Raw genomic sequence first — 10,867 nt, forward strand, 5'->3', positions numbered from 1 at the left:
TTTTTTTTAAAATTTTTTAAATATTCAGAAACTATATGAAAAGTATTATAAATTGTAATTTTTTGCATATCATGAAAAATAAATCGTAAAATATTGATCAAAATTCATATAGTTTGACTCTAAAAAGAAGAAAATTATGACAATTAAAAGTGAATGAAGAAAATACTATATTTAAACCTTTTCGTACAATAGAAGACATATTCTTTGGGTCTTTTTCATATACATAAATCTCAATAGTTACTCATGCAAATTTTGATTTAATATTAAGAATCTTATCAAAATTTTGATACGTCCATTCAAATAAATAAAATTAAAAATAAAAATAATTTATTCAACATATATTATATGTATAATATATAAGCGAAATTTGCGTTATAGATAAATTTTAGTTGCCACACTGTGAATTCAAAAAGATGAGAGAAGCAATATGCGTGGTTGACGAAATATATAAAGTGAATAGATTCGCTTTCAAGGTTCACACTGAACGAGTGTGAATATTTTGCTTTTAAGGTGAGAACACGTTATTAAACAAATGTTTATACGTACAGTGAAATAGCCAACTATGACGACTCTCTTCTACTTTTCCTTCTTCTTCACCAGCCTACCAATAAAACTGATTCCTCTGATTCTCCTAATTCTCCATTTTTTTTCCACACTGAAATCTCCGTTCTTTCTTCTTTCTCTCTGCTCTTCCAATTTCAAGGTACGTCTGGGCCGTGCCTCAGTCGCAGTGTGGCTGATCATCGTAACTTGGCAAGCTATTGCCTCACCAACTGGCTAATTAGACGTGAGACCCTCATTGGGTGGATCTCTCCTTTGGTTTCACAGCCTACGGGGTATTTGCCGCCATTTCCAGCTGGTGTTCCCCTCCCAAAGCAGGTTCTTATATTTTATGGAATTAGATGCTTAGCTGCTATTTATAATTACTTGTTTATTTTTTTTTTTTTATAATTACTTATTCATTTTGACAAATTAAAAAAATATAATTTTTTAATTAATTATTTTGAAAATGATACAATTGATCCATTCATATTACCAAAGGCTAAAATAATAAACTCGATTATGTTAACAATTATTTTTTAATAGGTAGTCAATTATGTTAATAATTATTTTTTTTAATAAGTATGTCAATTCAAAAATAGACAGAGAAAATGAATCCCGTGGAGTTTACGGTTTTTTCTTTCTCTATTTTAATTTTATAGTAATGGAGATAGTTCATTAGCATGTTTAACCACTGTTATCAAAAACGAGTAAAAGTCTAAAGTCAATTGGGGCTTTAATGAAAAAGCGAAAATGAAGAAATTATAAAGTGAAATATCAATTGTATATTGTGTAGTGATGTTAGCGAAGGTTCAATATGTTTTATTTGAGCCTTGCGATTTTGACAATACTCTATTTAGCACATCAAGCAATCAAATTCGTTTCCTTTTGACTTTCTGTAGAACGTTTTTTTTTTAAATTTTAAAAAATAGAATATATGTAAGCAAACCTTTATTCAACTGCAGCCTAATGACAGTGTTTTCAAACCCCTGCAATTTTATTGAATCAATATTGAGAATCATACTTATTTTGATCATTTATAAACTTTTGTACAATTGTTTATAGTACAGACAGTAGATATAAATGATGCTATTTTTAGCTTCTTCAGCTGAATAAATATGGTTGTGCCTCAATAATTAGTTTGACAAGCTGAAGGAGGAAGTTTTTTTTTGGTTTTGTTTTTACAGTGTATTGGTGGTGAAGGCTAACATTTCATTTACTCATCAAAAGGCACTATCAATTGATTTAGACACGCTAATTGACATGAGTTGTTGCTTCTTTGGCGACCGGAAAAAGGGTCATGATCTCGTTCACCATGATACAAGAGATGCAGGAGGTTAGTGGGAACTGGGATGTTTTTCTGTTTTTTCAGAGGACTTGTTTGCAACTTTATGCCATTGGAGATGCATTGCGCATTTGGTTGTAGATCATCTTCAACCTAGGCATAAGTAATGCCAGTGCAAATGCTGTCTTGAGTAAATTCAATTCATATACCATAACTATCTTTATATATCTGGCAGGTGACTCCATTGCAAGCACAAAGAATTTTTCATTTAATGAATTAAGATTAGCAACCAACAACTTCCATCAAATTAATAAAATAGGGCGAGGCGGTTTTGGCACAGTATACAAGGTACAGCTCTACTCAACGAATACGTCTCATGCTTTTTCATGCAGCAGTTTTGTGCATTGGACAACTTATTTTTGTGTCTTTTGCATAGTTCTGTTTAAAGTGTTACATTCTTGGATGTTATGGTTTAGTTCAAGTTATAGTAGTAGTAGGCAGATTTTTGAAATTCTCAGGAAATCTGCATTACTAACTTCATATTTTGTTATTAGATTTTCATTATTATCTCCCCTTTAATGGAGTTGTGTAATACGGTAATTGCAGGGAACTCTAAAACAAGGAAAAGATGTTGCTGTGAAGACACTAGCAGCAGAATCAAGGCAGGGTTTGCGGGAGTTTTTGACAGAAATTGAGACAATATCAAATGTCAAACATCCAAATCTAGTTGAGATAATTGGATGCTGTGCTGATGGAAATAACCGGATTTTGGTCTATGAATATTTAGAAAATAGAAGCCTTGATCGGGCACTGTTTGGTAATGGCCGAACTTCTGGTAAAATAAAGGATTAACTTGAGAATTATGGAATGGCTGATAATGGTATTTTTTACTTTGCAGGTTCAAGGACTAGTATTAAGTTAGAATGGGAAAAAAGGACTACTATTTGCTTGGGTACTGCTCGAGGTCTTGCATATCTACATGAAGAACTAGTGCCACATATAGTGCACAGGGATATAAAAGCTAGTAATATTCTGCTTGACAAGGATTATACACCAAAAATTGGAGATTTTGGGCTTGCTAAACTTTTCCCAGATAACATCACTCATATCAGCACAAAGATAGCAGGAACAACGTACGTCTTCCTCCTAAACTCTAGTTGAATCTCTCTATATTTTGCATGGCTGAAAAAGGGACCCTTCTTTTTTTTTTGCTTCATTGGGATTTAAGGTGTAATCCATAGTTAAAGATACCATGAGATGCTGTAATTGTATATTCAAAATTAGGAGTTGGAAACAATGTCTGAAATGAATGCAATGAAGTAAAAATGAAGCTTTGACAGATGACAAGGTCATATTACTAGAGTCCTTTATCGTTCTTCTATTTTTTGGTTTGTGTGTGCTACTTGTTCTGGTGACTGTTTAATCTTGTGTGAAGAGCCCACAGATATGTGCCTGAGAACTCAAGTCCATGAAACACCTATACAGATAGAACCAAAATCAGAAAAAGAACTTACTTGTTTAGGGCCAGAAGCAATATTTGCCCCTACTATGCCTAATGATGAGTCTTCTGAGTGAATGAGCCTGAATGGGAGTGGTATGAACATGGAGGAGTCATTATAAATTTGTTCAATCATCGTACACGTTTATATATGATTTAGTGAGAGGTCAATTCATATGTTTTTTGTGGTTAGTGCTGCTATCCTAAAAATAATTCATCTGAACATATAAATTGTTGAAATGGATCTACTTTTACTTAGACAGTCGAAGATTACGTTGTCGTCTCGTGAGCTTACAAAGCAGAGTGTCTGTATATCTAATTACACATTTGAAGGTTGTTATATTAAATGGGGTTATAACATTGAAAAGTAAAAAATTCACAGTACTACCAATGGTAAATACACAAATTTTAAACCTTCTTTCATAAGTTGAACAAAGTCAGTTTCCGTAGTACAGAAAAAGTTTGAAAATAAACTTAATGCATTTGAAAATATCAATTTCTTGATGATCTGTATTGATAAACATATTATAAGAAAGCAAAGAATGTAATAACGTTGGTTATATATAGAAATTGTAGAAGTATTTCTGAGTGATTTTTAATACCAGTTGTTTCATCAAATGGATTATGTTTACGTTTAGCATCGTTGGTTAGAAAAATAATAGAACCATCCGTTTGGATAGAAAAATAATGGTATTTTTTCCCCATTTTCATTACTACTATGTGCTCTGCACCTGTGTACAGTTTAGTGATAAACAAAAGAACTAGACAACTAGTTGAGTAAAATTTGTCTAAATATAGTCATGATCATTGGATTCAGGATATTGGTTCTATTTGCAACTATCTTCACGCGTTGATGCCACAATTTTGAGCATAAAACGATTATCCATGCTTGCATATAAGCGCAATATATGCATCTTATATTTCTTTTCTTCTTTTAAGTTCACGGTGTTTTATGTCTCAACCTTTAACAGTGCTCAACTATCAAAAGACTACGTTAGAACTCACCACTGACTGATAACTCGCTTTTTTCCCTTTCTCTTCTATGCATATTTGTCAAGTAGGATCAATAACAGATTCAAAAGGACCAGCTTTAAATTATTGAAATTCTTGAATCTGTATTACCAAGCATTCTCCAAAAGATTTGCTATAGGCAAGTTATCTGACTTCTAAACTTTTTCTCTCTTCCAAGCAGAGGCTATCTGGCGCCTGAATATGTATTAGGCGGACAATTAACGATGAAGGCTGATGTTTACAGTTTTGGGGTCCTAATACTGGAAGCAGTTAGTGGCAAGAGCAGCAGCAGCAGAATTTGGCAAGGTGATAAGAGGTCACTTCTTGAATGGGTGGGTGAAATTTTTCTATGTTCCTTACATTTGTTTCCTGGTGTAGCATCAATAATGTGTGTTGCTAACAAATAATCATATATTCTAGTCCATGTTATTGAATCTCTGAACAATGCAATTTCTCGAATACCCTTTTTCCTGTCATATCAAGTGATCAAAATGACATGAAGTAACAATTTATTGCATCAGTCCTGGCGGCTCTATCAAGAGGAGAAACTATTGGAGTTGGTGGATGAAGAACTAGATGAATTCCCGGAGAGAGAAGTCGTCAGGTACATCAAGACGGCTCTGTTTTGCACACAAGCAAATGCAAACAGAAGACCAATGATGAGCCAGGTTATTGAGATGCTTTCAAGAGATATCCAGCTAAATGAGAAAGAACTTACACCACCTGGTTTCTTCGAAGATTCTGAAGGAAGCGTGCAATCAAGATTGAAGATATCTAGAGGTAATACTAGTCAACAAAGTTCTGTACACATCACAATTACTCAGGTGACCCCTAGATAGTCATCCTTGGTGACCGCCTGATCCTGCACTTGAATCATTCTTCCTGCGACATTGTTTTGCAGCTTAAGATGACGTTTGCTTGAGATTTTCTAGGAATTGAGTTTGCAAACTTGTATATTATGGATTTTTAACAAAAAAGGATAGCTAACTTTTTCAAATCTAGTTTTTTCAAATTTGTTGAAATATTTCTGAAATCTTCATAGAAAAGTTTGAACCTTTCTGCAAGTGTAGTTCAGACACATGAAGCAAAATTGAGTTTGCAAATTCAAAATTTTTTGAAAAATTTCAAACAAACGCCATCTAAGTTCACAGAAGATTGAAATTGCAGGATTAATGATATCGGAAGGCGTTGTCAAAGTTCCTAGACAAAATTCCAGCAATTTATGTGTATTATTTTTGTATGACAAACATTTTTTTGGATCCTGTTTTTTACCTTATTATTTTTATTCTGACAGGTATTATATTAAACCGATAACATTATATAGTTTCAAGTAAAATATTCTTTCAAAATAATATTTTATCAAGATAACTGATTTTTCCATGCACGTTACTTTATGTTTTTTTTCCGCGTAGTTTTCTATATTCGGAAATAAGCAAAAATATAATTGCAAAATCAATAATCTAAATAAATATTAATAGATGAGGTAGGGGCTTAGGGTGGGTTCGAGTATAGGAAGGGGTCGGAGACGGTAAAATAGCATTTGAAGAACTTGGTATTTCCAACTTCACCAAAAACAAATTTCTAAAATATTTTGACCAACTAAATATATATAAAAAATATTTACTAGATGTTTTTTTTCTAATTTTTTTTTTACACCATATCAAACACTCACTTATTTTTCTGTTTTCATTGTTGCTCCTATCTTTTCAATATGAACACTATCAAGTCTGCCCCAACCCGCCCACCCAAAAAATGAAACGGATCAAAGAAAGAAAATATTGCGCTGTCCAATGACACCAAAGTACATAGCAGGTGGCAGGCAACTCCACGGTAGAAGTCTACAACACGCTAGGCTCATATCAAAGATCAGCAATGAAAATCTATGCTACAAAAGGATTGGAATGTTTCACCACCAAATCAACTTCAAGAAATATAAGGTTTCTGTAAACAAGAAAATAATGAATTCACCTCCAGTTAAGAAAGGACCTAAATAGTACAATAAACAAACTCAGACATCCAATGCAACAAAATGCAGCTAATGTCTGTCACGAACCAATAGAATAGTAGTAGAATGACACAAAATATAGTAAATGATACAAAATTCATAGAGAAAAAAGAGTATATGTAAGAGGATAACACATTACAACATCAAAGACTAAAGAAATTAGGCTAAAAGCCGATCATTCTGCAGCAGTAGGTTCTTCTGATGTCTGAGTAACTTTGGCATCACTGGTAGGTGCATCTGGAGTCCCATTTGGTGCTACAGTATCTTTAGCATTCTTGGTGTCTTTTCCGTCCTTTCCAGCTTTGGCATCCTTGGTGTCTTTTCCATCCTTCCCAACTTTGGCGTCCTTGGCAGGGGCAGGAGGGGGTGGTATCATGTGAGGTGGTGGGGTGTGCTTAAGCTTCAGCAGTATGTGGCGCATCCTTGAAAGATCGGTAGGTTTCCCAGGTTTAGGCCCTTGGACGACTGTGATGGATGGCTTCTTATCTTGATCCTTCTTCCTTCCCTTCTTCTCAATGCTGGGCACCTCCTTGGGAATGAGCTCTGCTATGGCTTTCCAATATTGCTTATCAGCTTCTTTATGGAACTTCTCTTGACTAGTCAAGTACAGCTGTCATGGGGAGGGGAGAAAAGGAAAGAACTTGTCAAAGTTAGATATCCATAAAATCTTGTAAGAAAGAGTAGGGAGAATCAAATATAACTCCAGTTTGTTAAGAAAAGCTGATAACTCCCTAGAGCTTCACCTTTTCTTTCTCGCGGTTAGTTGTCTTGTTGGTCTCAATACTGAGATTTCTTTTCTCATAGAATGCTTTCTTATATTCTTCACCTTCCTCAATAATTTGGCTTCTGATTTCCTTTTCTCTCTTCTCCTTCTCCTCAAGACGGATAGCATTTTGCCTGATCCAAACCAAAAAACAAACGAAAATTTTAACAGCACACATATACGAGCACATTTCCAATATTCCTAAAGAATATTGCACAAACGATCCTTAATTTGTTTTAGCATATGCATGCTAACTATAAACCTCAAAGATTGTTACTCATGTGGCACCCTACATGTATATGACAGCTTAGTTTTCATCATTTCAATTGCAGGCGTCCGAAAAAATTTGGCCAAAAGAGAGTCATGTACTGATGTAATGAGATTCTTTTGATTCTCTTCTTTTTTATTTATCTGAGAAAAGCAAAAACGACTCATTGTCTAGATACATAGAATCCCCTTGAGGAAATACTCTTCTGCCATTGGAATGCTTAGCATCACTCCACGTCAGCCCCTACCTCTTGACCCTAATTCCATTTTGCTAAAGCCCTCAACCCAATTCCCAAAAAATGGTGGATTCAAAGGAAAAAAGGGTTGTGCATAACCAATTACTCTCAATTATGGTTAAGCCACTAGGAATGTAAATGGGGCAGGTGGGATACAGCTTGACATGTTAAGATTTTGATCTGCCCTTCCCACCACGCTCTGTCCCATTTCACTAATAAGACTTCATTTTTTTTGGAAGTATCCTATTTAATATTTACAAAAAAAAACTGCTTCTATTTTAAAACAGAAAAGATCTGTTTAGCGCATACTATTGAATATCCTTCTAAATAAAACATAAAAGATGAGGATTGTGTTATTGTTTATTATGTCCCGTCAGTGAAAGACTGAAAGTTGGCATTGAACACCATTTCTGTTAAACTAAATCACTGTTCTTATCACCATGTTTGATAAACTTTCATAGCTTATTATGATCTAATTACATTACAAGAGCAGCATCTAATAGAAAAGGTCAACTTTATAAATGATTCATAAAATTAATTTGTTGATGAAAATGATTCAACTATGTTTAGACATCACATAAAATAAATTTAAATGATACTAAATCTCGTCCCATAATCACACCACTACTACCACAAAACCACTATGAGGAAATTCAGATCTGAAATCTCATACACGAGACTCAAACTTTTAATACTACAATGTCCAATTTATTTGTTAACCTTGCTCAATTATGTCTCAGAAAACCACCAACAAATCTCTTACGAAAGGATGGGCCAAAAGGCCCCAAACAGTGAAACACAACCTTCCCATGCCCCACCTAAAGTTTTAAAAATTTAAGCTTTGACCGCCCCCGCCCCTATTAGACCTTTGCCCTGCCCTCGTCCCATTGCCATACCTATACCGAAACATGGCGTGATATTTTCGTAAGTTCTCAAGAATATACTATTTTATAGTACTAGTAGAAAATCAAAACAAATCATCAATTATCAATGAGATTCAACCCCTAATCCTGAACTCTATATGATCTCATCCAAGAACCAGTAGAATTTGCTTCTAATTTTCTCTACACATATAACTCCTTCAAACAAATAATTTGATCTTCGAAATTCAGGAAGTCTAGAAAACATTGCTTGTGATGTCAAGTGATGAAATAGTTCAGCACTGTGGAGTTTGGACAGCTTTTAGGAGTGGCAACAATGGGGAAAGAGGAAAACATGAAAATGCTCAATCCTTCCAACTTATAAGTGAGAACTATTAGTAAAGATATGTGAAAACATTTATACATTTTCCCAGCTTACGGATATCTCAATTGGAACTTCTTAGTTTTCCCCTATGCACGACAATACATGAACCAATACTAGAAGAACTAGACTAGCCCTAACAATACCTAATTAGTTGTACTCAAAAAGCATTAAGAGTGTCTCGACACAAGCTTTACTTAATTTTAGCACTAAAAACTAACTTATTTGGGGAGGGGAACCCCACTAGAAGCTTATTATTCTTGTCCCATGGCACAAAGTTGGTAGTTATGAACCAATTAATGCAATAGAAAATCGACACCTATAGCATTTTCGGAAATTGATCTCAAGATATAAATCATCTCAAGTAGAAGATAAATAGAAATGAAATACTCCACAAGTTAAGACCTACAACATTCAAATTTTCTTTGCCAAGAGATCATAGTGATCAGCGTCTTACACCGCAGGAACTCCTAAAATTGAGCGCAAACACAAACTAACAGATCTATTAGTATCAACAATAGATCTGCAAATTTAACAATAAAATAAAAAAGTTCCAGAATTAAATTAAAATATGCAAAAAAAATTAATTCACTATAGAGCTTAGGAACTTTGAAATAAAGCTGATCTTATCGATGATCTGCCATTTACAGTAACTAACAATAAGCAATAGATCTGTCAATTTTAGTTAAAATATTAAGGAACAGCTTAAAATCAATACATCTTCTTTTTGGTAATATACTAAATCAAAATAAATTCGCAAAAATAGGAATGAAGTAGAACAAACCTTCGCCATTCGCGGAGCGCAAAACCTTCCTCACGCATTTCATTCGGAGGGGGGAGAACGGGTCCATCGGAACTGAAAATTCCCTCAGTATCTTCACCTAGATCGTAGGGCTTACCATTCCCGTTCGAGATCGGAGCTGCAGAAGCTCCAAATGAACCGGTTTGGTTTGGAAACGAATCTGACCCGTATCCGTAGGGATCGGGACTATCGACGGTATGAGATACGTGTTCCACCGTTACTTCGTCATAGTCTCCACCGAATCCTCCAGAGCCGTGAAACGGCGGCGTATCGGCGTTGGAGAAGGCGGTGTAAGAGCCGTCGTAGTCTCCATCATCGAACGGTGTTGATGCCGCCGGTGCCGGTACCTCACCGTCCATACTGAACGCATCAAATGCAGCCATTTCCCTTCTTTTCTCTCCTTTCTCTCTCTACAGTCTGCAAAATCTCTCGAATTTTCCTTCTCTCTAGTACACCTATATATGCGCACAAATATATGTGAAAATCTCTGTATGTATATATGTGAATTTTATGTTTCTTTTATTTTTCTTTTTCGTTCCTTTTTGGTAAGAAAAAAATAGAATATATGTATTAGTTTTTCGTTATCATATCCATATTTGTATTAAAATTGATTAAATTTATCGAAAGTTCATATTTTGAGTAAAATATTATGTATTATAAAATTTAAAAATGTCTAATTAAAATAAAAAAAAAAAAAAAATTGACTAATGACAAGGTAAATTAATAGTTGGATGGACAATTTGTTGACTTGAGAATGTTTTATTTATGGGTTTAAATTATAGGATAATTTTTTTGACAAGTATATGAATTTTGTTCAATCTTGCAGATATCTTTAATTGAAAGGGAAAATACCAAAAAATTACCTCTATTAAGAATATTTTCCAAATTTATTTTTTGAATTTTCATAAATTATTATGAAAAATTTATCAAGTGTATCTTTATTACGACGATTCTTTTTTAATATTTGCTAGTATAAGGTATTTACCTTTTTAATATGTGGTTAGTTTTATTTCCTTTTTTATCCACCTTTCAATAAAAATGAATGACATTTTAATTAATTCATTTCAAACATTTTTTATCCTCTGTTTGGATCATTGTTACCCATTATATTGTATTATATCATTATTATACCTACAGTGTTTGTTTTATTTGTTACTTAAAATGTATTGTGTTGTATTGTTAAATTTCGTTGTTATGTAACAATGAAAATCCCTATTT

The 10,867-nt window shown here is 33.9% G+C and overlaps 2 protein-coding genes across 2 annotated transcripts; one reads left to right on the forward strand and one right to left on the reverse strand.

Annotated features, from left to right (window-relative positions):
* Positions 1-476: 476 nt before the first annotated feature.
* On the forward strand, positions 477-5,686 carry LOC101267476 (cold-responsive protein kinase 1-like). Its single transcript, XM_004232800.5, has 7 exons — positions 477-879; positions 1,728-1,876; positions 2,061-2,173; positions 2,432-2,642; positions 2,724-2,958; positions 4,516-4,666; positions 4,856-5,686. Exons 2-7 carry the CDS (start codon positions 1,804-1,806, stop codon positions 5,171-5,173), a joined length of 1,101 nt encoding a protein of 366 aa, XP_004232848.1. The 5' UTR covers positions 477-879; positions 1,728-1,803; the 3' UTR covers positions 5,174-5,686.
* A 552-nt stretch (positions 5,687-6,238) lies between these two features.
* LOC101266991 (clathrin light chain 1) lies at positions 6,239-10,386 on the reverse strand. The gene is made up of 3 exons (XM_004232798.5): positions 9,632-10,386; positions 7,083-7,236; positions 6,239-6,949 (listed from the first exon to the last, which is right to left on the reverse strand). Exons 1-3 carry the CDS (start codon positions 10,030-10,032, stop codon positions 6,515-6,517), a joined length of 990 nt encoding a protein of 329 aa, XP_004232846.1. The 5' UTR covers positions 10,033-10,386; the 3' UTR covers positions 6,239-6,514.
* Positions 10,387-10,867: the final 481 nt, after the last annotated feature.

The sequence above is a fragment of the Solanum lycopersicum genome, chromosome 2 (assembly GCF_036512215.1).
Source record: "Solanum lycopersicum chromosome 2, SLM_r2.1".
In the NCBI taxonomy this organism is placed as follows: Eukaryota; Viridiplantae; Streptophyta; class Magnoliopsida; order Solanales; family Solanaceae; genus Solanum; species Solanum lycopersicum.

Excerpts from the sequence above, each read along its gene's own strand:
- LOC101267476 (XM_004232800.5), top strand. The coding sequence starts at position 1,804 with ATGAGTTGTTGCTTCTTTGGCGACCGGAAAAAGGGTCATGATCTCGTT. Across the intron at positions 1,877-2,060 it reads TGATACAAGAGATGCAGGAG|GTGACTCCATTGCAAGCACA; the intron begins GTTAGTGGGAAC and ends TATATCTGGCAG. Across the intron at positions 2,643-2,723 it reads CCTTGATCGGGCACTGTTTG|GTTCAAGGACTAGTATTAAG; the intron begins GTAATGGCCGAA and ends TTTACTTTGCAG.
- LOC101266991 (XM_004232798.5), bottom strand. The coding sequence starts at position 10,032 with ATGGCTGCATTTGATGCGTTCAGTATGGACGGTGAGGTACCGGCACCG. Across the intron at positions 7,237-9,631 it reads GCGCTCCGCGAATGGCGAAG|GCAAAATGCTATCCGTCTTG; the intron begins GTTTGTTCTACT and ends GGTTTGGATCAG. Across the intron at positions 6,950-7,082 it reads CTAACCGCGAGAAAGAAAAG|CTGTACTTGACTAGTCAAGA; the intron begins GTGAAGCTCTAG and ends TCCCCATGACAG.